Raw genomic sequence first — 27,927 nt, forward strand, 5'->3', positions numbered from 1 at the left:
TCACATTTTATGGAACATTGGTCCCACTGTAGCTATAATATCTGCATAGGGAGTACTCTGGCTCAGCTCGATAGCCTGCTGTTTTTTTAGGACAAGAAAGCTATAAAATTTGGCAGCAGCTTGTTTTCGGTCACTATTTCTGCAGAGTTTCATCAGACTAAAGTACTGCATTCCCATCTTGTTGGATTCCTGGGAAAATATTAGAAAAGAAGAAAGGAAAGAGAAACAACATCATCAAAGGTAGAGCAGGCTGTGGATGCATCATCAGTAAAATATTAATATTTTTGATAAGTAAGTGTGAAGTCCTAAAATGGAGAAATGCAAAAGACTCATTAGTAAATTTAAAAAACATTATTGGTCATTGAGTATAAGCTTGGTTCGCATGCAAAAGAACTCTTAAAGTGTTATACAAATGTTAGGTCTTTTAAAAATTTGATGTTAACATAAGTGGCTTTGTGGAAAGTGAAGTTAGTTTAGACTTGCAGGCAGAAAACAAGCCACAGGACTTTGGGAGGCTTCAAATACAATGAAAATTATTAGCCCTATTAGGCTTCTTCTCTTTAAAGGTACTGGGAGGTGGGGGTGACTATAAACAACTATGGTGATAAATGTAAAATTACATTTATATCTTAGTGGCAGAAGAATATGACTATATAAATATCTCCCAGTTTCCTGACACAGATTAAAAAGATGTTGGATTTACCATAGGGCACCTATGAACCTACTAGAAAAAACTGAGATACAGTATAGTAATTGTGGATAAAGATAACTCCTTTTATGAAGACTTGTACCTGGAATCAGAGTTCTAGAATGGAAAAGTATAGTACAGTATAGTACAGGGCTGTCTATAGTACAGTATAGTTTTTTTGGTCAGAAATACTGTGATGAATACTAGCCAGTATGGCTTAAGCTTCATACTCCTTTGATAGCTGTGAAGTATTTTTAGAAATACAATATACAGGGGTTTTTTTTTTGCTAGTCCACAACATTTAGCAAACTAATAAATTAAATACTTTATCATACTTTATCTAAACAAAAGGACAAGAAAAGAAGAGTATCAGCAGCCTTTCAGAGGTGGCATATGCCAAACCGCTTATTCCCTCTTGAGGAGACAAGATGTGGATTGACTGGCTTTTTCCCCTGGAAGAGAAGAGGGACACCTTTTTCAATTTCAAGAATCTTTTTGAAAAACACCCCAATATGCAAGACTGAACACTCATGCTTATTTTTCTGTTCCCTCCAGAAAGCCCTCTAAAATGAAGGTTAAAGAATACAAGGTGACAAAGGAAGGGGATAAAGACAAAGTGAAAGACTGACTGAGCAGAGTAGAGAAAGTTAAAATCTAAGTACCAGCAGGAAGGAAACCCAGCAGAAAACTAGTTAGTGTGAGCTACAGAACCTTGGAAAAGCTCAGGAATTGCAGGTAACAGTATGTTGGAAGATAGAGATAAGAATTCCTCAGAAGTCTACTTGGGAGCAGTTAGACCCTCAGGTCCACTCTACCAGTTCACTGAACCAGGAGATCACAACTCCAATACCCTGCCAGGAGGCAGGAAGTTGCCTTTCCAGAGATTTTAACGACTGAGACTCCAGAGTTGGGACACCAAGCACTGTGGATGGTGGAGAAGTGTCATACCACAAGCTGGGAGTTAAGTGAAATTCTACAAACTAAACAATGAGACAGTCAAGGTTTCCCCTTCCCCCTCTTGGGTCCTGAATCACTGGCATCATGCTTTTTATCTCCTAGGCAGTAGATTTGAATATTTAGCTGGGAAAACTGACCATGGGTGCCAGGGGATTAGGGGAACGACAGATAATGGCACCTGTGTGTATGCAAGTGTGTGTGTGGCGGGGGGGGGGGGGGGGGGAGGCATAACCCAATTATCTCACTGTTAAGACCGTAAGTCTACAAGCCCCACCCTTGCTTATATAACTTCCAATCTGATTTTTGCTGTCTACTCTATTTTTTTAAAGATTTATTTATTTATTTTAGAGAGAGAGCACAAGCAGGGAGGGCAGAGAGAGAGGGAGAGAGAATCTCAAGCAAACTTCTCGCTGAACACAAAGCAGAGGTGGGGATTGATCTCACAACACTGAGGTCATGACCTGAGCCAAAACTGAAAGTTGGGTGCTCCACCAACTTTGCCACCTAGGCAACCCTTTGCTGTCTCACTTTTAAATAAGAACCGATAAACAAAGATCTACCAGACATTTGAGTTTAATTTCTAACATTCAAGAGCATTACTAACATTTAAGAGAATCACAAAGCAAACAGAGACAATGTAGGGACCAGAAGAAAACTATAACCTATGAAAGAGAAGACTCTGTATCCATAAAATGATGAGGAGGGGGGAGGGGGACCAGTGGGAGAGATGGGACAAAGGATTATCAAGAGGCACAAGGAAATTTTGGGGGGTTGTAGATACATATGTTCGCTCTTTTGATTGTGGTGATGGTTTCACAGGTATATTCATGATGTCAAAACTTATCTACTGTATAATTTAAATAGGTGTGATTTATTGTATGTTAAGAATACTTCAATAAAGCTATTAAAAATTAAATAAATGAGAAGATTAGGATGCTAAAACTAAAAGAATAATTAATAACTAAGAAAAAAACTTTGGAAAACAAAAGAGGTGAAAGTAGAAATACAATTCAGTTAAAACTGGAAGATAAAGTTGAAGACATTTTCTAGAGAGTAGAAAAAAAAAGACAAAGGGAATTAATATAAGGAATAAAACATTTTTTTTTAAATTAAGAGGGAATTCAGAGGATCCAACATCTGACCTATAGGCAATCCAGAAAGTTAGAATAGATTAACAGCAAGGAGGAAATCTAAGAAATACTATAAAATTTCCATGTTTCTGTAGTGTAGTGGTTATCACGTTCGCCTCACTATAAAATTTCCTAAAATTCAAGGACATGAGCTTCTAGAATAAAGAACCCATTACCTGCTCAGCACAATAAATGAAAAAAGACCCATATCAAAACACATCATCATGAAATTTCAGACCAGTAGGAGCAAAGAAAAGACCTAGAAGTTTCCAGACAGAAAATAAAGGTCACCTACAAAGGATTGCCAACCAAGCAGCATCTAACTTTTCAGGAACAACACAAGAAATCTAGATATGTTACAAAGCCTTCAACATCTGAAAGATATTATTTTCAAACTATGTTCAGAGACACCCAATCAAGTTAAAGGTAAAATAAATAAATTTTCAGACTTGTACATAAGGTGTATATCTCCTATGCACTCCTTATCTCAGAAAACTATGAAAGGATGTTAACCACCAAAAAATCCAGTAAAGGAAGATCAAAGCATTGAGAAATAGAGAAACTAATATGGGAAAAACAAAGGAATTCCCATGTTATGATAAAGGAATGTCCCAAGACAAAAACAATGGAAAAGACCTAGAGAGCAGCTAGTCCAAAGAGAACAAGAAGATGATGAGTTCTGGAAGGAATATCTTCAAGAAAACATACTGGAACTGATCAATCAATTGACATATTTGAGCATACTAAAAGAGGTTTCATTATATTGTCAGAGAGTTTGGGAAAAGAATTAAGGATGAATATATAGACACTAAGTAAATGGGAAAAACGAAGCAATGATTAACTCCAAAAAAACCTACTATGAAGTTCACAAGAAAAGAAACGTAATTACACTAATTTTTACACAGTCTTTGTAGCAGTGACTACTGATTGTTCCTTAATATTCATTCTTGTCTTCTTTCATAGCAATAGAATAATTAGCTGAGCTCAAGGTTGCCAGATAAGGACTACATTTCCCAGCTAGATGTGGCAAGGTGACTAAGTTCTGGGCAATGAAATGTGAAAAGTGATACACACAATTTCTGGTTGTACCCTTAAAGGAAATTTTGCTGCTGAACAGAATGCAGATGTGGTGGGTACTGAGCCATTTTTTATTCTGAGAATAAAGGAAATGGGATAAAGGTAACCTGGGTCTCTGACAACTTTGTGAGGGTAGGGACTATACCAGATTATACTTTACCTTTTGAAACCATTGATACTTTGGCTCTTTGTCAAAGTCAAACCTACATCATAACTATTACAATTGTAACAATGTAAACATTGAATACTGTGCTAAAAACAGACTGTGGTGAGAAAGCTATAACTAAACTAAATTTTCATTCTACACTGAAAGAAGTCAACAGATAAAATAGTAAGAACATGAAATTAGAAGTATAGATACAAACACTAAAAGAAACAGCTTAATATAGTTGCCTTTGGTGAGCAGGACTTAGGAATAAGGAAGATAAGATAAAAAATTCCTGTGTTTCCTTCTTAGCCTTATAGCATAGAACGATCGAACTTCAAAAATTATATACATTTATTATATTGATAAAAATATGTAAATTTTTTTGAGAGAGAGAGTGAGAGCAGGGAAGGAGGTGGGAGGGGCAGAGGGGGAGAGAGAATTTCAAGCAGGCTCCATGCCCAGCACAGAACCCTACTCAGGGCTCCATCTCTTGCCCCTAAGATCATGACCTGAGCCAAAATCAAGTCAGATACTTAACTGACTGAGCCACCCATGTGCCCCAAAATATAAGTTAAATTTCAAAATAATCTGTTTTACTCTGAAACTGTTATAAACTTAGTTCCATATAGAGAATTAGTTCAGAGCCTGCTAAACACAAGAATGGGACATACATTGGATTTCTAGGAGCATGAGTATAGGTAAGAAGTTGATTAGAATATGCAGGCACCAAAAGCAAACTCCCACAGTGAGCCCTGGGTATACTGCTCAAACTAATTTCATTCTAGTGGAATTTGGTCTCAACAAAAAAATAATGAAGATTATTTCATTTTTATTAACATCTAGAAGACTGATGTCAGCATTTTATTTTTAAAAACAAAAATAGGATTGACAAACCCTACCATCTTACCCTCAAACTATTTAAGATCTGAAGAATTCTTCGATTCCATCTCTCTGTCTCAGTATTATGTTCATTCTCCGATGATTCCTGTTTGAATGATTGATAAAATATTTCATTTAAACAAATCTTACCAAATGCTTACTATTTGCCAAGCATAGTGTTAGCTGCTACAAGAAACCCAATTATAACACTGGGTCCTGCTAAAAAAAGAGCTTATAGTCTGATAATAGAGAGACTAGGAAACATAAAAATATGTATCGATCCTTTGCAGGATTATATCAATGTTACCTAGGCAATGAGGGTCTCCAGAAGAGGAGATTCTGCAGTCTTTATTAGTAGTGCATCCAAAAGCATTATGTCTTTACTCTCAGAAGTAAAATAAGCAGTGACTTTTGGTTAGGACTATCCCAGCTCTAGTCAATTTGAACTGAGTTGACAGGAATAAACATAAATCTTAGAAAAACTGCCTTGTAAAGGCCTTTATCTGAACTTAGCTGGTGACAGAAGCTCTAATTAATACGTGATGTTTAGCCATCTGTGTACAATTGGATTAGAACCTTTTTGATTTCAAGGGTAACTTGTCATATTGACAAGTTATGACACTTGTCATATGACACTTCCTGTCATATTCTCTGAATAGATTCATTCTTTTCAGTCTTTAAAATTTAGCCATCTTCAGAGACACCTCAATATTTAAAAATCGTCAAGTTGAAATCCCTTCACAGGAACTCATTCTAAGTTCTTATCAACTAACACTTTATGAGCTAAGAACAGAACTGGGCATAGGAAAGGTGCTGATGAATCTGACAAAAGAGCAAGTCTACAAAGTGCAGGGGTGGGAGGTTGTGGAGGGGAGGAAGGTGGCACAGAACTGACCTACTTTATAATTTTTCCTAGGCTAGCTCTGACCATGCAATCATCCTTACCACAGGTACACTGTTAAGTGTCACTTCACGTGTACCTTTGGAGCCCAGACACTTCCTGTCTGTTTTCAATTTCACAGACTCCAAAATGATTTCAGAAAGTTCCAGCATATTCTGGATGATGTTCTGAATCACTTGAAGCAAAGGGGACTGACTGCGGAGTCCTCATTCCTACCAGTTATACTGGCTTCCTGGTCCTGCCTGTATAGCATTCTTTCTTACATTCCAAAGGGAATGACCCCAAAATATGGTCACTTTATTCTGAAGAGTTTTCCAAATCCCCTCAGCTATAATTTACTCTTATTTCTTTCTGGTCTGCCCTGGGATAAATGAGTTCACCCAATTACTGGTACTTATTATATTGTTAAGTACACAAATGCTGCTTTTCAAATATAAAAAAGCAATGGCCCAAGTCTTTGTTAAAGATCCATGAGACCACAGTTTCACCTATAACTGCACAACTAAACTAACCAGGAAAATGCTTAGAAAAAGTAGTCTATGCGCTTTGTTGAAGCCTGTCTACTTGATCTATCCGGACACCCTACTGCTGAATCCATTGTGTGGAAAGCCCAGCGGATTATTAAAACAGCTGAACTTGTGCTGTGCTGTGGTTCGCTTGACCATGTAGGAAAATAACCTGTGTCTACTGGAGCAAAGAGAAAGGCGAAAATGAATCACCCCACTTCTGGCTCTAAGGTGTTCAGGTATCTGTCCTGTCCTAGATTATCTAGAGAATCCAGTCTATTTTTCACATTTGAAAAAGCAATCTAGTAGTCTTGGAACTCAGTATAAAGATTATTTATTTAAGAACAAACTACCGTCTGGCATTAATAGGTATTTTGATATTATTCGATAAGAAACTTTAGCTAAAATTCATTACAATCTTAAAAATGCCTTCAGCACTGTGGTCCAAAGACTGGAGAAATAAGAACATGATATGTATGGAAGCAGGTGAGTCAGATATTACTTCTGGCTTTGCTATTGAATTGTGGCCTTTCAGCAGGACCACTTTCTTTTTAGTGGTCTGATATAGGCCTTGAGCCACATAATGTTTTGGGGGGAAAATGCTATGTTTTGTTTTTGTTTCTTGTTTTTTTTTTAAATTTATAAATAAAGTAAAATTTCAAACACCCTAGCATGTACCTCTATTATAGCTCTGCTTCTTTAAAGATGTTATACGTCAAAACAGTGATTTGCAATAGTTTTAACTATGACTACCTTTGATAACATAAAAATTTCACAATTTTCTTTAAAATTATTTGAAGTTTCAAAATAAGTTAAAGAAAGAAAAAAGGTCAAAGCAATTCTGAGTATGTCTTATCAAACTACTTACATACCTCTTTGTTGAGATCACTAATTTAATAATTCTAGAAGTAACATGGCAGCTCTAAAACCAATTTTTAGGTAAATTAAGTGGTAACTATTTAGGAACAAAGTTTTTTGGTTTTGTTTTTTAAGATTTTATTTATTCATTAGACAGAGAGAGAGAGCGTGTGCACAAGCAAGGGGAGCAGCAGGCAGAGGGAGAGGGAGAAGCAGGTTCCCTGCTAAGCAGGGAGCCTGCTGCAGGGCTCCATCCAGGACCCTGGGATCATGACTTTAGCCGAAAGCAGACACTTAACTGACTGAGCCACCCAAGCACCCCAGGAACAAAGTTTGTAAGAACATTCTCAAGACTATGCATATATTTACCAACTCCACTGTACAAGTCTCATTTTCTTGTGCTAAGATGGCATTCATTAAAGAGGATTCCTCAGTAGCTAAAGATACCATTTCAACAATATCCTGCTAAAGCAAATTAGGGAAAAATAGGTAAGTCATCACAGTAGTAGTAATCATAGGAGCAATTTTATTTTGTTAAATGCTTTAATCACATGAAGGCTCATTTCTAAAATTAATTTAAAATACTACTTGCACTCACAAAATATTATTTCTGAAATATCCCAGACAGGCTGCCCTGTTTTCCATATGCCTCCACAAATGAAGAAATGGCGCATCCCTGCCCTCTTTGCTGCCCATCCTTTCCACTCCTACTTCCTTCACCACTGACGACCTCATATCAAACATCTTCATAGCTGTGTGGCTGTGATCACTTTCCTTTGAAGCATTTTGTCTAGCCCCAGCCCTTACCTCTATCCTCACACCAGTACCAGGTGGTGGAGGAAGAACTATAAACAGAGGGCTGAAAATGGGGGAAGGGATATTAATATCCCTACCTAGGGCCATGGCAAGATTCTTGCCACCAAGGCTGGAGCTGTCACTGGCAAAAGGGAAGAAAAACTGTGTCTTCTGGAAGGGGAGCAAAGGCATAAAGGAAGAAGGAAAAAAAGAAAGCCAGAAATTCTCCATTCCTTATCATCTCCTTTTTTCATTGTTATAGAAGTCACAGGCCCCTTTTTCATATTTAACAGTCTTCAAGTTAGGAGCCTACTACAACAAAGGGTATTTGATTTTTCACTTTATCTTTTAAAATTTTTAGTGAATGTAAGGAGTTGCATTTTATTCTTTAATCTACATGTTTGTGGAGACTTATTTTTTTCTCTTTTAATTTCTATGAATAGTCTATATTTTAGGTACTCTCCATTTTGTAGTTACTTTACATAAAAATGGTTTAGGAAGAATTGAAAGCAATGAATCAGAATCAATATTTTTGTCTTGTCAATATTTCCCATTCCTGATTATATTTCACATCTGTTCACCATTTTTAGAAGCACAATAAGAATGGAATTGAAAATTAAAGCATAAGTATAGAGAAAAGGAGTTAAGAGGGTCAAGAGAACTCATATATCAATCACTTTACTTCAAGCACTTGGGAAAATCTATCTTGTTAACATATTAAAAAATCGTGAACTAAACAAGCTTGCCTGATTATAATTTTCAGTAGGTGCACTCTAAGAAATGCTTGAGCCCAAAATAAGGAAGACAGTAGTACTCACAACCCAGTATCTCAATATCTAGTATACTATCAAATATTCAGTAAAATACATTATTTTAATGCATTATGAAATTGTTTTTCCTTCCAAGGGCATTCAGTTCCAATGTGGATTGACTTTGAATTCCCTGAGTGGCTATCAATATACAGTGATGAAGGAACAAACCAGAAAAGCACTAGTTTATTTTTATCTGGTTTGGTTATAATATTTACATTTGTACAACCACTAAAGTGACAATGGGGAATATATTTTAAAGTGCACTGTTTCCAGTGATGCTTTTATTTTTTTTTAAGGATTTATTTATTTATTTATTTATTTATTTGACAGACAGAGATCACAAGTAGGCAGAGAGACAGGCAGAGAGAGAGGGGGGAAGCAGGATCCCTCCTGAGCAGAGAGCCCACTGCAGGGCTTAATCCCAGGACCCCGGGATCATGACCTGAACCAAAGGCAGGGGCTTTAACCCACTGAGCCACCCAGGGGCCCCATCCAATGATGCTTTTAAAAAACTATGTTTTTTGAATAAAAATTACTTCTTCAAATAAAATTTTTAAAAAATTTTATTTGGTCATGGATTTTAGATAGTCTTTTGGATTCAAGACTAAGATAATTATAGGTCTAAGACATAGTCTTAGACATGAGAAGAGTGAATTTATGATCAGGAAAAAAACACAGGTGTACTTTCCAGAGTCCTAAAAAATTCCATGCTATATTGAATGTGGGGCCCAGTAGGATTCTTGGGATATAACTGGATTCAAGTACACTCATTTATTTTATGTATCATGCAAAATGTTTCAGTATGAAACTACTTATCTTGTGATTTACTATACAAAACTTCTAGAAAATACTGTTCTGTAGATGAAAATCATGCTTTACATAGTACTGCCACTTACTAAACAAATTACAGAATAAGATAAGATGGAATATAAACTATAATGTAAGAAGACTTATCAGAGTTCCAAGGTTCCTTCATTCTGTATCAGAAAAATAATATTTTTATGATTTTCTTTGATTAACTTACCTCAGAACTAGTATTCTTATTGATATCCCTATGAGAGCTACAGTTAGATCCATCAATCACATCCTTCCACATTTTGGATTGATTTAAGTCTCGCTGGGAATTTAGTTCTTCCATTACAGAGGTCTCTGAATTATTAAGGAAGTAAAGAAGATTTCACCAAAATATCTTTCAATCTTAAACTGGAATATGGTTGTTACAAAAGAAATCTTCTGACAGAAAACTTGGAATCTGAGAATTTAAGCAGAGTATACAAACTTTCTTATAGTTTCCCAAGTCTCACATATTTGTCTTCTCTTCCCCCTTGTCTGGTTCTCATCACCTCCACTCCCCATCCTCCACCAACTGTCTCCTCCACACTCACTCCAACACATGCATTCACAAGACAACATGGAGAGTTCAAGTCCATCTTGGTGTATGGTTCAGTAGATTTTTTAAAAATGATTTTATGTATTTATTTGACAGAGATCACAAGTAGGCAGAGAGGCAGGCAGAGAGAGAGGGGGAAGCAGGCTCCCTGCTGAGCAGAGAGCCTGATGTGGGGCTCGATCACTGGACCCTGAGATCATGACCTGAGCTGAAGGCAGAGGCTTAATCCACTGAGCTACCCAGGTGCCCGGTTCAGTAGATTTAATGTCTTCAGGACAAATGATCAGGAAGCAGAGATTCGCTCACTACCAAAGCTGGTTTTATTATTCCTTTAAAATTGTCACAATAACAATCAGTAATTTTTAATACTCCATGTATCCCTCTGAGTGGATGGAAGTGTCTATGTCTCAGGTTAATTGTATTCTTTAAATGCTATTCTTATCACTAGGTGACTTATCATGTTCCTTGTCTTAAAGTGAAACATTATCCTCCTAGATAAAATAGTTTCATCTGTTGAAGGTTTATGAGTAGGGATGTGGGAGATAGGGAGGAGTGAAATTAGGGATAGGGAGATAGGGAGGAGTGAGATTAAGGAGGTAGGGAGGAGGAGAAAGATTACGAAGAATCCGCATGAATATATATACCTCATCTTTTTAATGTAGTTTGTTGGATGAAAATTAACCTGTAGGCAATGCTGATGTAACAATTTCTTTAAGCTGAAATACTCTTCTAGAGACAGCATTTATACTTGGGAAATGGAACTGGACTCCATTTTCACTTGAAATGTAAAATGACATTTTTGTTTCTACGACATTCCCCTCAACACCAACAGTTAGGATGTCTCACCTATTATGTTTTTGCTTTCCACTTCTTCCCTTACTGATTCCTTCTGTATCAATTTTCTTCCAAGTTTAAAGCCAGAGGACAGAAAGCATTTTGTAAACAACTGTAAAAATATACATTTTAATTTCTTGTTTTTCTACAAGTAAAACAATTCAATAAAATACAAACACATGTGCCAAAAAGTGAAAACTATAATTCAAGCACACATACATCAAGCAAATTAACTCAAAAGGAGGTATTTTTCATAAGTTTATATTCTGTTGTATACATGAACGTAAATATGGATTTACTTATTTATAACCAAACACTGTACCTACATAAAAAGATGCAAACTGTTACCATTTTCAGTTCAGCATGAGTCAAATCCTGGGCAGCAGTTGACAGAAGTGTGTCCACTCCTCCCTTCTTCTTCCACATCATCAATCTTTGGGTAGGAGGTGCAAGTTCCAAAACCATGAGTGTGTCCGCAAAGGAAGTAAGCTGTTTATGCATAATTTTGCTACTGATCTCCTTGATTGGATCTATGAGCAATTTCCTCTTTTTGCCTTTTCTCTTCTCAGCAATGTCTAAATATAAGAAAAAGGCACAAATGTGATTGGTTGTACAGCTTTGTAAAGTGATATTCTAGGCACTGCATATCTAAGAAACATCTACCACAATGGAACCTACGGAGTTGCCATGGGAAGAAAATCCCTTTCCCTCTACTAATAAATTTTGCTTCACAAGGTTTTTGCACAGCTAGACTATCTGAGCAGCCAACAGTGGATGCATTTTATAAAGTGTTCGTTCAAAGTGCTTAGGAGGGACTCTGTTGACCTAGCAGGCAGACAACTGAGGAAATGCGGAGCAGAGGATATAATCAGGGAAGTAGCTCAATCTTGAAGTTCCCTAAAATATCTATATAAGAGGATATTTTGAAACATTAATTTGTATCTGTTCAGTATATTTTTCCCTCCTCCATTGAAATTCATACATAAATTCCAAGTCAGTAGCTAGGTCCATGGGATTTCACTCCTTTTAGATAATTTTACCAGGTAGAAAGAAGAAGTCAAGCTTTTCCTTAGTAAAGATGCAAAAAGGGAAGATGAGATTTCCCAGAATGGGTGAAGATCTGAGATCAGATGGAGCCAAATGGAACAGTAACCTGCCTGCTAATGTGCCTTAGTAAAATCCTGGGAATGTGGCGAGATCCCAGAAGGGCTGCCGTGTGATGATCCCAGAGGCTACATAGACTGGGACAGCGGGTACCACAAACTGTTTTGATTGTTGACCAAAGTTTCCTTTCTACCTGTCACACCCCTCCCCCAAATTTTGATACTACATAGCTTAGGCCACATAGGGGAAATGTACAGATTCAAATTTTTGCCAACCCAGTGAGATAAAAACTCAGAGTTGCATAAAGTAGAGAAAAAAGCTTGAATGCTTTATCCCTTGCATGCCTGAGTTTATAACTGAAATTCATATCAATTATACTACTTAAAACTATGATGTCCTTACAAGGTCAAGTTATATTCGATTCATATTTATCTTTTATTCCTAAAAATATGCATGAGGTTAAATTTTAGAGGTCATAGGCTTTGCTTTTGATCCTTTTGTCTTATTTTACATTCATTTGCGTGTTTATCTATCTTCCCAGACTGTAAGCCTCTTAAAAGCAGTACTATGTCTTCTTCATTTCTGTGCCCAACAGAGAGTAATGGTTCAGTAACTACTGGCATTGAACTCGGTTTTAGATTTTCCAGTTTCCCACACTGGTTATGGCTTGACCACAACTGACTATAATGAAAGGATCACCTCAAATATCTTCCACACCCTTTCCCTATCATATTGCAAATGTTATTACTGGGTTCACTCCCTCCAATAATATTTCACAGATTATCTCACAGTAAATAAGATAATAGTGTATCAAAAATAAAAACTAAGCCTGGGAGGCTTAGTCGGTTAAACAGCCAACTCTCTTGATTTTTGCTCAGGTCATGATCTCAGGGTCATGAAATTGAGCCCTGTGTTGGGCTCCACACTCAGTGGGGAGTCTACTTGTGGATTCTCTCTCTCCCTCTCCCTCTGCCCCTCCCCCTCAAATAAATAAATCTTTAAAAAACTTTTAAAAATAAAAACAAAAACACGATTGAGTCTGACCTGAAGCATCAATTGGGTCAAGAGTAAATCCTTGTTCTTCATTTGATAATGTGTCATCCATTTTTCCATTTTCAGGTAGACATATATACTCTGGATTATCTGGTTCCACTAATAATACCACCATAAAAGGAATTATTAAAAAATAATAGTTATGTTATAACTTAGATGCTTATATGAGAATAAAAGCAAAAGATAATGATAATTGAAGACATATTGTTAACTGGAACCAAATCTGATTTTTAGAATCACGTACTTAATGGAGTTGAAGAGACACAGAGATTACGTGGTCTGAGGCAGAGTGTTTAAATGCACTTACATACCAAATAAACCCAATTCTGGTTAAATACTTTTATTGTAACTTTCTCGGAACCTAGTTTCCTATTTCATATTGTCCAGGGTCAGACTCAGGAGAGTTTGAGGGACAACATTCTTTGCTATATTTCAGTATACTATTTTGCTACTTAAATTATGCAGTTATAAGGCTTAATCTGAATATTAGTATCTGTTCACTTTCTCCAGAAAGGATAATTTCATCATACCCATTATAGTATCAGGAGGCTCAGGAGGCAGAGAAATTTCTCTGCTCAAATGCATGTCTTCTAACAGGATATTCTGATCATCTTGCAGTAGATTGTCTTGAAAAACAATAAATACTTTTGTCATACAAAGTTGAATCTGTCATTTGTTCACTAAACATTTGACACTATTATATATAAGGATAAGGTACAACCCTACTCAAGTAGATTTGATTGGTTACACAGACTTGTATTTCAAACTGGATAATGTAAAATTATATATATATCATTTCCTTTCCTTTATTAAATAGATGTTTAATTTCAGGAGATATTTACTAAACTAATACCAAGATAGTAACCTTGTCACATAACCATGTTTAGATTTCAAATCAAGAAGTAAAAGCTTTCAAAATTCTTTAGTAGAGATTTAAGGTAGAACCAAGTTTTTCATAATTTTGAAATTTCAGAAAGTTTGCTATAACCAGCCTTTTAAAGCAAGCTAGAGAATTTTAAAAAAATTTGTTACTTAACTATCAATATCTTTAGAACATGTGTATTTGGATTTCCCAGTTTTTGTCTACCCTATTTCTATGATTATTTTATAAAAACATCATGATATAAATATAAAATTATAATATAAAATGTCAGACAGATCCTTTAGCTGTTTCACAATTTCTGTTAAGGAAAACAATGTTTTCTAATATAAGATCTAATATATTTTGTGAGGAATATATTAACTCCACTCCTTCCCCTTTAAAAATTAGGAATTTGTAAAAATAAAAACAAGTGGTATTTTATAACCTAAATGAAAAATGTGTTTAAATAGATAGCTATTCACTTAGACCTAGCCTAAATGTTTAAATACACCATAGATTTTGAAAAACTTGTGTAAAAAATATATTGATTTATATGACACAGGGGCATACCTGAAATTTTAGTTTGATCTAATAAACCTATTAATACATTCTAGTATGACTGAAATAAATATCTGATTTCTATATAACCAGACAGCATACCAATCATCTCTCCTGCAGCCCCTTCATCTCCAAATCCATCTCCACTGTCATAGAACAGAGACTTTTCTCCAGCAAGGCTTCCAGAACTATGTTCAACTAGAGGACCACTGGAATTCAGCAATATGTTGTCATCAAAGAAGCTATGTCTTCTGAGAATTTCAGATTCTTCCCCTAAGTGAATATATATCATTAATACTGAGTTAGCCATAGAAACATAAAGTTTTAGGGTTAGATGGAAATTCAGATATCTTCTTGTATAGACCCTCCCATTTTACAGATAAGAACAATAAGAGCTTAAAAACTTATTTGAGGGGCGCCTGAGTGGCTCAGTGGGTTAAAGCCTCTGCCTTCGGCCCAGGTCATGATCCCAAGGTCCTGGGATCGAGCCCTGCATCGGGCTCTCTGCTCAGTGGGGGGCCTGCTTCCTCCTTTCTCTCTGCCTGCCTACTTGTGATCTCTGTGAAATAAAAAAAAAAAATCTTAAAAAAAAAACTTATTTGAATTGTTCAACTAATGTCACTCAGTTAATCAGTGGAGACTGGATTTTTAGCCTAATACTTTTTCCAAAGCAATGGGAAAAAAACATTAGGATTGAGTTTTTAGTTGTAGTTCAATTTAATAATTTCCCAGAGGGTTATTATTGGCAGTGGAACAATTTCTTCTGCATTAGAAAGGTCATGTCTGGGGCACCTGGGTGGCTCAGTGGGTTAAAGCCTCTGCCTTCAGCTCAGGTCATGATCCCAGGGTCCTAGGATCGAGCCCCACATCGGGCTCTCTGCTCCACAGGGAGCCTGCTTCCTCCTCTCTCTGCCTGCCTCTCTGCCTAGTTGTGATTTCTCTCTGTCAAATAAATAAAATATTAAAAAAAAAAAAATATTAAAAAAAAAAAGAAAGGTCATGTCTGCTTGATCAAGCATTATATCATATAATTTCAGTTTCTTGTGTTGTTTATCCATAATGGAAGTTTGGGAAATAAGAGGCATGTCTGTCTTCTCGGGAATGGAAAAGTGGGTAAAATATTAAAGAATGGGCTTATAATATTCATTCAATAAATACCTATTGAATGACTGGGTATTAAGCAATCTGCTAGGTGTTGGACATACAGCACTCAAAAAGAAAAAACGCAGTCAGCTAACATTAACCTTGTACTTATTATGTGCATTATATTATGTAACAGAAAATACTATTACAATCCTTATTGTACAGACAAGGAAACACGTCCACAGAAAGGTTTTATAATTTGCACACAGTCATACCCTAATAAATGACAAAGCCAGGATCTGAACCTAGCAGAGACAGTGACAGTATCAGTGTTAGAATTTCACTGATAAAATATATTGCAAAATGGCAACTTATGAGAGCAACTCCTAAGACACTGACAGCAGCAGATAAAGTGAACGCCCTGCTTCAAACTGACTTGCTTCCAGATTGGCTGTCAACACATGTATATTCTTTCCCTTTCTTGGGTTTGAATCTCAGGTCCAGGAGTCTGAAACCAGTGGTCAGACAGAGTTGGGGTTTCTCTTCCCTCTCTCTAACAACCATGTTAGTATTAGTAAAAAAATAATGAAGTATCATTTACATTAAGAGTTCTCTATAGGCCCACACCTCCTAGAAAGGAAAACTTGAAAAAGGGAGCCTTCATTGCACTGGATTAAATATTTGTTCAATAGAAGACTGACTTAAAAAAACAAACAACCCTCTCCCCACCAAAACCTAAAAATATGTTCACATTTTCCAGAAGCAGCTTGAAAGTTCCCCAAAGAAAAGCCAGCTTTGATCAATAAGATAATAAAATTTATCAACAGACACTATATTCTGAGCATTGAGCATCACGATACAAGATTACTCAAAAAAATTTTTTTAAATAATCATTGCTTTCAATCTTATATTATAGTTCAGAATAGTATTGATTAATATTAAACATTTCTCAGAAAACATTAGGTTTGAGCTAGTTTTTGGAGGAGAGAAAAATCATTTATTGGTGAAAAGAACTGAAGGAGGGAATAAGGGAAGTAACTCTCTGATGTTGCTAGTAGTATTTCAGTTTACAAAAAGGGCAGTCAGGCTCAGAGAAGCTAGATGATTTGCCCAATATCACACAGCAGGGCAAGAGAGAAAGCTGATTCAAACTTAGATCTATTGGGATACTAAGAACATGTTCTTCCCCTTTTTCGAATTGTGGGAGACACAGACTGAGAACAGCTAAATTGTATTTGTTGGCTGGTAAGACATTTAGAGCAAAAACTCTGTAGTGAGAGTATAAAACAAAGAAGGTAATATACTTGTGGAGGGCCTTGAGGATAGGCAGGGGTGTCTAAAGTAAGTCGTAGGAATCCAAGATACTTAAGTAGAGGAATATGACATAAAAAAATGAATTTAAGGACAATTGTTCTTGCAGAGATATAGAAAATGTGGGAAGAGACTGGGAGATATGTAGGAGGGTATTATAGTACTCCAGGCCTTTAGTACTTGTGAAATATATATATATATATATATTTTTAAAGTAGACTCCACGCCTAGCATGGAACCCAGTGTGGGACTTGAACTCACAACCTGAAATCAACCTAGGCTGAGATCAAGAGTTGGATACTTCATCAACTGAGCCATGCAGGCACCCCACTACTGGTGAACTAGGGTGGCTAGGGAAATAGAAAGAAGACCTAAGAGGCATTTCCAATTTTTTATTGTTGTAAATCAGCACTGGTATGAAGCTTACAGAAAGTGTAGTTAAAAGTGATCCTAGGGGGGCATCTGGGTGGCTCCTTCAGTTAAACATCTTACTCTTGGTTTTGGTCATGATCTCAGGGTTGTGGGATCAAACCCTACATGGGGTTCCACACTGAGCACAGAGTCTGTTTGAGATTCTTTCCTCCTCCCTCTCCCTCCCACTCTGCTCCTTGCCCCCCCCAGCTCTTTATCTCTCTCTCAAATAAATAAAATCTTAAAGAAAAAAGGTGATCCTAAAGTTCAGTCCTAAAGAAGAGTAGTAGCATTTACAGGGAAATGTTTAAAGAGTTCTTGGGCAGTAGAAAATATGATTAACTTTTCGCCAATGTATTACATTCTAAGTCTTGGGGTTACAGACAGTAAAAGATCCATGCCCCTCAAAGTATGGTCTATGAGTTGGTCCTCGTCCATGACAGAGTAAATACACAAATTAGAGGTAAAGTTTAGAATGTCTTATAGCAATTTTACAGAGTAGTTTTATATATGTTGAATTTAATAACAAAAATTGAAGCATATATTTTTATTTTTAAACTTTTAATTTTTCCAGTGATCAATTTTTTAATATTTTATAAAAATATTCCATGACAGACCAGAAATTAAAAAAATTATAAAACTTGTCCTGCACCAAATCATTTAAGAACACAGCTATGGATTGCAAGAGTTATGGAGGGAGAGTTAGGATAAGAAGCGGAGGTTAGGGGCGCCTGGGTGGCTCAGTGGATTAAGCCACTGCCTTCGGCTCCGGTCATGATCTCAGGGTCCTGGGATCGAGCCCTGCATCGGGCTCTCTGCTCCGCGGGGAGCCTGCTTCCTCCTCTCTCTCTGCCTGACTCTCTGCCTACTTGTGATCTCTCTCTCTGTCAAATAAATAAATAAAATCTTTAAAAAAAAAAAAAGAAGCGGAGGCTAGGGGCGCCTGGGTGGCTCAGTGGGTTAAAGCCTCTGCCTTCGGCTCAGGTCATGATCCCAGGACTCTGGGATTGAGCCCCGCATCAGGCTCTCTGCTCAGCAGGGAGCCTGCTTCCTCCTCTCTCTCGCCTGCCTCTCTGCCTACTTGTGATCTCTATCTGTCAAATAAATAAATAAAATCTTAAAAAAACAAAAAAAAAAAAAGAAGCAGAGGTTAGAGATGTAGCTCAAGCATTACTGCCTTGACCACCCATCCCCACCAAACACAGATTTAGGCTGTCTCTCTATGCTCACAGCTTCAGGTACTATAAACGAGTCAAAGATGAATATGACACAGATCTTATCATCTTGGGGTTTTCAGATTAACACAGGATATAGATAATATCATGGTATAAGACAGAGGTAAATGCCATAAAAAGAACAAATACTATATGGCCTCGATTCTAGAATACACTCAACATTTTCTGTTTCACAATCATGAGTATGTATTTAGCATCTGGTATTTTCTCCTTAGTCCCAAGCCATGTTAAAATCTGTTTGTCTGTTTGTTTTTTTACAATTGATATCATCATATACTGGAGGAATTATATTTTGAAGTCACGCTATATGTAACACACACGTAAAACCTTATATATATGTTACCACAGCAAATGTTTATTTGCATGTCTCTCTCCCACCCGGAAGCTCCTTCAGGAAATGCCTCCGCAAACTTTGTAGTGCCTGTGCCTATGATAGCACCTACATATATTAAGTATGCAAAAATGATTGTACACTAAGAAGGCAAGTTTACAGCCTAAGACTGAGTCTTGGCATTGACACCTCTTTAGAAAAAGGTAAAGGCAAACTTACTGAGAGTTGCTTTTACACAAGAGATTCATTCTAAAGATATTTCTAATGGTGTAAAGATAGCTATTTCTATTGACATTGTTTCAGTACAAAAATGCAAGTACAATTGATTAAAGCTTATAATTTTAATTTCTCAAATATTCTCACCAAAGCTTCCAGCTTGGAAAAGTAGGTCATTACCATAATCTCTAAGTGTGATTTCCTCTGGTCTGCTTTGGTTCTGAGCAAAGTGTTCTGAAACATCAATAGCACTATGGAGAAAGAGAAGATTGACAAAAACATGGGAATAGAACCCAAGGATTTTGCAGTATCCTGAAAAAACCCCAAACCCCTAAAACAAAAAACAGGTTTTATCATAAAATTACTTTTATTTTCTCAATAGTATTATTTACAAACACTAGTTTATTATACATGCATATATACAAATGATCTCCAGGTTGCCAAATCCAGGGGTCGATTCTCAGTGCTTATCTTACACTAACCAACCGCATTTGAAACAGATGTTCACTCCCTCATGGAAGAGTCTTCTCTCGACCTACTTACTTCTGATTTTTTCTCTACCTCACCGGCTGCTCTTTTTCCATCTCCTTTAATAGTTCTTCCTCATCAGACTATTAGCTACTAGGAATGACCCAATGCTCTGTTCTCAGATCTCTCTCTTTTTAAAACATTACACACATTCCCTGTGGGTCTCTTATGACTCATGGGTGAAGTTTCAACAATATGTTCACAGTTTTCAAATTTATATATCCCAATCCAGACCTCTTTCCTGAATTTCAGACCCAGATATTTAACTACCTGCCTACTGTCCTTGGATGTGCAACAATCCTCTCAAAATTTATGTCTAAAGCCTAATTTAGCCTTTACCCTGCCCCTCTTAAACCTGCCATTCCCTAGTTATCCTCATTTCATCAAATGGTTAACTCCATTCTCATGCCCAAATCATATGATCTCTCTTTCCCTTAAAGCCATATCCAGGGCGCCTGGGTGGCTCAGTTGGTTGAGCGGCTGCCTTTGGCTCGGGTCATGATCCTGGAGTCCTGGGATCGAGTCCCACGTCGGGCTCCCAGCTCCATGGGGAGTCTGCTTCTCCCTCTGGCCTTCTCCCCTCTCATGCTATCTCTCATTCTCTCTCTCAAATAAATGAGGAAAATCTTTAAAAAAAAAAAACAACAAACCAAGTCTTCAGGAAATCCTGTTGGCTATGTCTTCAAAATATATTCATAATCTGACTGTGACCACCTTGATAACATGAAGACTGAGAGTGAAGTGATCACAGACACTGTCATTTCTCCCTTGGACTTCTTTTTTTGTGTTTTTTTTGTTTTGTTTTGTTTTTTGTTTTTGTTTTTTTGGCAGGGGTAGTCCCATTTATTAAGGAAGAACAAGACAAAGACCACAGGAAGGTTCCTTCAAGGACACAGAGGCCAGGCATCCTGACCCCACATCTGTGGGCTGCTGGTGGGGAGGACACATCCCCCAATTAGGCCCTCAGGCTCCCACAAACAGGGCAAGGCTGTCATGTCCCCTTCCTGTCCATCCCAGTCATGAATCCTGGGATCCCTCACCCAAGGCACTAACTCTTTTCAACCACCAATGCCCTCCTTCCCCCATGTCCCCTGGGCCTTCACTTTCAGATATGGTCTGGTGTGGGCAGGGAAACCCTCTCAGTTCTGGGCTCTCCCCCAGCAGCTCCTGGTAAAAGCTGGGGTGGAATTTCTGTTGTAGCCCCTGAGGGCAGGGGCCCCGGGCTAGGTGTTAGGTTGGAGGGGTTATCTGGACCTCTTACTGAAATAATCTTCTCATAGGTTCTCTGCTTCCTCACTTTCTCCCTTACAGTAAGTAGCCTGAGAAAGCATGTTGAAATCAAGTAAGATCCAGTCACTCTCCTATTCAAAACCCTCCTATGCTTCCTATCAGAGTAAAATAAAAGTCCTTAATGCGGCCTACAACACCCTACATCATTTGCACCCTTTGCTACCTCTCTGACCTCATCTCCTACCACTCAGATGCTCATTTATAGCACTCCAGTCTCACTTGTTTCCCTGCTGTTCCCTGAAAATGTACGATGTGTTCTGCCTTAGGGCCTTCCCACTTGCTCTACCTGGAATCTTCTTCCTCAAGTTACTGAATGATTTGTTCTTACACCTCCTTCAGGTTTCAGTTCTAACCCTTAAAACAAAAAAACAAAACAAAACAAAAGCCTTTCCTGGCCAGCCTTATTTATTTACTTTATTTTCTATTTCTTTTCATATTGCTGATAATTTCCTGGCATATTGTGTACTTATTTGTTTATTGTTTGTCAAAATGTAAGATTCTTGCAGACAGAAACTATTGTTTACAACTATCTCCTTTGTGCTTAGAACAGTGCCTGGCATATGGAAGGCACCCAATAAATACTTACTGAATGAATGGAAGAACATACTGTCAATAGTGCAAACTACATTCAGCAAATATAATGATATATTTTTGGCATTGTATTTCAAAATTTCACACTGAATTTAAGTTTTGTGAACTGCATGTGTTTCAGTTGTTACCTAGATTTCACTTATGTTCATGAAATATGAAGGTGAAAACAACAAAATATCAGGAAAATCAAATTGAAGGAAAATAAATTTTAAAAATTTACTTCACATTCTGGGTGTCAAAATCATGAAATTCTTCTGGCAGTGTAATAGTGTTGTAAGCAGCTTCAAAACTCTCTTTTGGAAGGTCAACCAGTCCTGAAAAGAATAAAAAACCACATTCAATGAGCAATAATGTTATATAAGTAGAAAATCCCAACTCCTGACCTTCTTCAGTCCATTCTCTACAAACAGCCAGAGTGATATTAAAAATATTTAAAAAGCAATCAGATCAGCTCACTTTTGTGCCTAAAATGATTTAGTGACTTCCCCAGTGCATTTAAATAAAATCCAAATTTCTAATCAGGGCCTCTGGAGCCCTATAAATCTATCAGCATCATCTTTTCCTCATTCACTAGACTCCAACCATACTGGCCTTTTTTTCCTCCAGACCTTTGGTCTCACAGTTCCCTCTGCCCAGAATGCTATTCCCTCAGGGACTTTTTACATGGCTGGGTACTTCTCATTCTTGAAGTCTGACGTTAAATTCTATCTTCTCTGAAAGGCTTTCCCCAATCAGCCTAACTCAAGTAAAGTTTTCTGTTATTTTTTGTTGTAATACTCCGCTTACATTTCTGCATAGCACAATCGCAATCTATAATTATTGTAATAATTAAAAAAAACTTTTTGTTATTTGATTTCCTCACCAAACTGGAAGAGACCTTATTTGCCTTGTTTGCCCTTGCATCCCAGAGCCTAAATTAGTGTTTGGCATAAAATATGGGATCAATAAATACCTGTGGATTATATAAATGAAATAATAAACAAATGAACCATATTTGTTGAGTATAAACTTATGTAGAGATTCTGCAAATATTTTAAATAAAGAAAAAAAACCCTGTCAACCCCAATTCAACAAATATTAATTGAGGGAATAGTATGTTCAAGGCACTGAAACAAGTACTATAAGAGATTCAGAAAATAAACACGACAGAGATGTTGCCTTCAAGGAGCTTGCAAACTAGTGTAAGAGGCAAGGCCTGCACCTAAATAACCATAATACGAGATAGAAATGATGAATATCTTTAAGTTTAAAGGCATTATATTTATAATGCATGTAAACCTCTAGCACTTTTGAATGTCTATAGATTTTCTATAATGTTTCATAATAGCATGCTGCTTAGAGTCCTAAGAATTCTGAAAATAATGACAATTATAATATCTGGCTTTTGTCAATTACACTTCATCTCACAGAGGCAGAAACAGATACAGCAAACTAAGCAACCCATTAAAACTGATCTCAGAATTTCTTACATAATTGTGGTAGCTTTACATATGTTTTTATGTAAATATGCAGGAAAATTACAAGTTTTTGAAAGTATAACCTTTACCTGAAAATACAGGAAAAGAGCAAGGGAAAGAATATAATTTGTCCTTAACTATGGAAACTTAGAATCAGTGAAAAGAAAGTTTATATTCATTATACAACCTGGAGTTATAGAGTACCACTAATTAAAATAGCCCTCCCCAAATAAAAATGCCAAAGGGAAGCAAGAAAGTGAGACAAATGAACATTGCAAGTATACCTGGGCGAAATGTCATCTTCATTTTAAGCAATGCTTCACTGCAATCTGCCAAAAGATATTTTGCCTTCCTATCATAGATTCGCACAACTCCCAAAAGAAGGTGTCCTGAAGTTCGAAGTGCAATTTTCACCTTTCAATAATTTTTAAAGTATTAGAATGTTAAGACCTAGATCCATAAACCCTATTTGAAAATTACAAAATCATAGAATTTCTTCTCTTTAAAAAGCAGACATTTTGCTTATTCTTATTTAAAGTGAAATACTTTTACTTCATCTTGTAAAATGATGAACTTTTGTTCTTACTCAATGAAGATAATCTCATGTACCATTTAAGTGAAATGTGTTCTTATTGGTTTCATGGGAATAATATAAACTCTGCAGTCAGGCAGACTTGGGTTCAAGTCTTGGCTCAGTTACTGAGGTTGTCATTCAACCTTCTTGAACTTCAGTTTATTAATAACGGCTACAATTTATTATACATTTATTTTGTGCCAGGCATTTTCTTAAGAGTTCTTCATATATTATTTAATTTTAACAACACCCTCCTTTTACCAAAGAAAAAAAACAGACTGAGAAATGTTAAGTGGCATGTCCAAAGTAACACAACTACTAATGGAGTAGGAATTAAACTTAAATTTGACTAACTCAAAAGTTCATCCCCTTAACTACCATACTTCACTGAGGCTAAACGAAGCCCGTTTCATAGTTACTATGAAGATTAAATAATCTAATGAACATAAAGCCTAGCCCAGTGCCTGATACATGGAAGGTTTTCAATTATCATTCATCCATCTTTCAAGCAGAAAAACTTAACCTAAAAACACACAAAAACAATACTTTAATGCAAATTGTAATATCTTATTACAGTGTCTTAATAATGAAGAATTTTCATATATATATTTTGAGTTATACTCAATTTTTTTCTATTCTGCATATTCATCTGTTCACATTTTTTTTTAATTTTTTTTTCTTTTTTACAGATAGAGAGAGAGAGAGAGAGAGAGATTACAAGTAGGCAGAGCAGCAGCCAGAGAGGGGAGGAAGCAGGCTCCCTGCCAAGCAGAGAGCCCGATACGGGGCTCGATCCCAGAGACCCTGAGATCATGACCCGAGCTGAAGGCAGAGGCTTAACCCACTGAGCCACCCAGGCGCCCCTGTTCACATTTTTCTAAGTAGTACTTATTTAGTTCCTATGACTTACATGGTATTTGGTTAAAGAAATAAGAAAGGATTACAAAACATGTATAAAACATGACCTCTCACATTGGGAGATGGAGAGGAGAAGGAAGTTGAGGGAAACTGGAAGGGGAGGCGAACCATAAGAGACCATGGACTCTGAAAAACAACCTGAGGGTTTTGAAGGGGCGCGGGTGGGAGGTTGGGGGAACCAGGTGGTGGATAATAGGGAGGGCACATATTGCATGGAGCACTGGGTGTTGTGCAAAAACAATGAATACTGTTACGCTGAAAAAATAAATAAATAAAAATTAAAAAAAACAAAAACAAAAACATGACCTCTCTCCTTCAGGGTCCAATCTGTTCATGATAAACATATGAAATAGTATTTACCAACAGAAACTGACATATGTTTAAGCTCAGGTAATAAATGTTATAGGAATTAAAAGAAAGAAGACCATTTCAGAAGTAAAGTTCCTTGGAAGTTTTAGAATTTTAATTTTATTTATAAATAAAATTTGTTTATAATTTTAATCTATAATTTTAATCAATAACATACCTTAGGTGAAAGAATTCTTTCAATGGTTATCTCTAGATTACATTCAAATACATGAGCCTTTGTGAGTTTCTTCTCCCAGTGAGCAGCAAGCCATATTTTGGCCAATGGCCCTCGCTTACTCATAAGCACATGTGTGTAGAACATGTTGCCTCTATTCCTTAGCTGTATTTAACAAACTAGAAGGAACATTAAAAGATATTTAAATGTTGATTACAAAAACATTTCAGTACTATTTTATAGCAAAAACACTAATTCTATAAAATAACAGATTATCTTGCAATTCAAGGCATAATTCAAATTCATATTTTTTTAAGAAGAAACTGTTATTTAAGATGTGAAATTAGAAACTAACAAGAGCTCTGTTGGATTGTGAACCACACCCGGTTTAAATGTATTCTGATCTTTTATGGCTTCTTACATCCGACTTTGTTTTTTACATCCTACTGTGATTTATCCTGCAAAGGATTTGAGTTTTCTTATGAATATAGTCAAATAAAAAGAGGAGGAAGCTTGGGGAAAATCGATGGAAATAGGGAAAAAAGCAACAGGAAAAGGTGGACAAAACTAAGAAAACTGAACACATATCATCTCTTTTCTAAAACTTAGGAATTTGAGAAATGTTGGATCCCTGACTTATAACCAGGTTTGAATTTCTTTGTTTTCTGCAAGATGCTCTGGTTTATTCAACAATGTATTAACCTTTGAAGTTAAAATAATGGAACTCTAGAGGATTATAAACTGGAAAAATGAAGAAAACAAGAAACTACAGGAAGAGAATCACAAAGCAAGAAAGGAAACAAGAATCAAATTTAAATGTTTCCAAACAAGAATGATGAAAAAAAAAAACAAACAACCTTAAGTCAGAACAAAAACAATTTATGAGCATTTCTACCCATTGTACTATTATCAAGTATATCATAAGGCTCCGTTTAAGCAAAGGGATATTATAATACTTTGACTTCTAGAGAAGAATTAGGTTATTGCTCACAGATAAGTAATTTTAAGCTGCCACTATAAAAGCTTTTTTGCTTCTTTTCTACTTAAAGTTCTGATCAAGAGAGAAAAGCCAAATGAACACAAAAACAAAATCAGTCAGAGAATTCAAAATTTAGGTGACTTAGATCAATACCCATTTCCACCTCAAAAATCAAATCACTGTGCCTGAAATTAAAACTTGGGCAATCTACCAAACCACATTCCCCAGTGAGAGAGCAGGCGATTTTAATGATTATGGCCTGCGCTTGCTCTGGTTCTACTTTCTTCTATTCCGTTCTGTGTTTGGTATCTTAGAATGAATTCCAATTTATCTCACAAAATTACTCCCAGGTATACGTTATTTATGTATTTTAAGGAAAAACAACCCCGTGATTTAATTTTCCGGAGACACAGAATGTCCCGAGCACATATTGCACCCTCCCCGCCCCTCCCAACACCCGCCACCCCGCACAGCCCCCGGGGTGTTTCTAGATTGGACTGGCTTCGCGCAAAGCGGAGCTGACGAGAATCTGGAACCGGGAGCCAAGGAGAGGCCGCTGCTGGGAGAGGGTCCCGGGCAAGGAGGGGGTTTGGGGGAGGGAGGAGTAGGATGAGGAGGGAGGCCGCCGGCGAGGGGGAGCGAGGGGCGCACAGCCGAGCAGGCGGGCCGCTCTGGGGCAGAGGCGTGGGGAGAGCCGGAGGGCTCCTTCAGGGGGGCAAAACCGGGTGAGGGGCGACGAAGAGGCAGGCGCAGGAGGCGGGGTGGGGGGGGTCCGCGGCTGTGAGGGAAAGACGGCGAGCGCCAAGGGCAAGGACGCCAGGGGCTTCCTCCACAAACGACTCCTCAGACTTCAAGGCCGCCTGTTCAGAGAGTGAAACTGAGGCCAGAGAGGTGCCCACAGGCGCCCGTTCCTTCCTGCAAAGGCAAGGAGCGCCGGGTCGCGCTTCCAGCCCGAGAGGCTGAGCCCTGAGCCTCCAGCTGAGGGCGGCTGCGTTCCTCCCTCAGGCGCGGTCCGCAGGTCTCGCGCCTCTGAGGAGCTGGCGGGGCGCGTGTGGGGATGTGGGTGGCCGCCGCCCCCATTACTTAGCTCGCCTTCAGCCCCCGGCTCCCGCCCAGTCCCTCAGGCTGCGCCCTACTTTCGGCGCTGGGTGTGAGGAGAGGCGTGCCCGAGCAGGGGTTGGAGGACGAGTCGCCGGGGTCCCAGCGTCGAGTCAGAAGCGCCTCGCTCCCAGGGCTGCCAGGCGTCAGCGCTGCGCGGCTGAGCGATGGGCGGGGCTGCAAGGAACGGGGCGGGGCTGCAAGGAACGGGGCGGGGCTGCAGGGGACGGGGCGGGGCTGCAGGGGACGGGGCGGGGCAGTTGACCAGGGATGGGGGGCGAGGGGCGGGGCGGCAGATATGGGGCGGAGAGAGGGGCGGGGCAGTAGGGCGGGGGCGGGGCGCTCCAGTCCTGGTTGGAAGCCTCCTTCGTGGTGGTGGAGCTGTCAGAGCACTAACCTGGGATCCCCTTAAGCAGTGCGGCGGGGGCGCTAAAGAAGGGATGACGCGGGCTGGAAGCAGCTGGCCCTACAGAACAACTGTGAAAGGTGGTGCGACCACGCCTGGGCTCCGGATCCCTAGGATGGACTCTCCTCTCTTCCACTAACTACCTGAGAGGTCCCTGGAGAAATTATTTAATCACTTAAACCTCAGGTTTTCTCATCTGTGAAGTGGAAGTGATGCTAATAAAAGGACCTGTGCCATAGGTATTGTCAGAGATAAATGAGACGAAGCATGTAAAGAACCTGGCAATAAATGCTCAAGAAACATCAGCTATTATTACTGTCATTATTAAAAAGATCAATCACATTGACCCACCCTTTAGGGACAGCAGTTATTTTCCTGCCTGGGAACATCACAGCTTTCAATAGCCAGAGACAATTGCTAGAAC

General features: G+C 38.0%; 1 protein-coding gene across 2 annotated transcripts; it reads right to left on the reverse strand.

The window, feature by feature from the left end:
• Positions 1 to 25,167, reverse strand: RAD21L1 (RAD21 cohesin complex component like 1). Of its 2 annotated transcripts, none has more exons than XM_045981830.1 (13): positions 25,024 to 25,167; positions 23,290 to 23,419; positions 21,769 to 21,862; positions 19,287 to 19,390; positions 14,655 to 14,825; positions 13,663 to 13,758; positions 13,124 to 13,231; positions 11,324 to 11,550; positions 10,988 to 11,087; positions 9,776 to 9,900; positions 7,514 to 7,606; positions 4,908 to 4,985; positions 1 to 189 (listed from the first exon to the last, which is right to left on the reverse strand). In XM_045981830.1, the coding sequence occupies exons 1-13, from the start codon at positions 25,165 to 25,167 to the stop codon at positions 1 to 3; spliced, it is 1,659 nt and encodes a 552-aa protein (XP_045837786.1). The 2 variants fall into 2 exon arrangements, with proteins under 2 accessions (XP_045837786.1, XP_045837785.1); XM_045981829.1 differs by having other exon boundaries at positions 7,514 to 7,609.
• Between the last annotated feature and the right edge of the window lie 2,760 nt (positions 25,168 to 27,927).

Source organism: Meles meles, chromosome 16 (assembly GCF_922984935.1).
Source record: "Meles meles chromosome 16, mMelMel3.1 paternal haplotype, whole genome shotgun sequence".
In the NCBI taxonomy this organism is placed as follows: Eukaryota; Metazoa; Chordata; class Mammalia; order Carnivora; family Mustelidae; genus Meles; species Meles meles.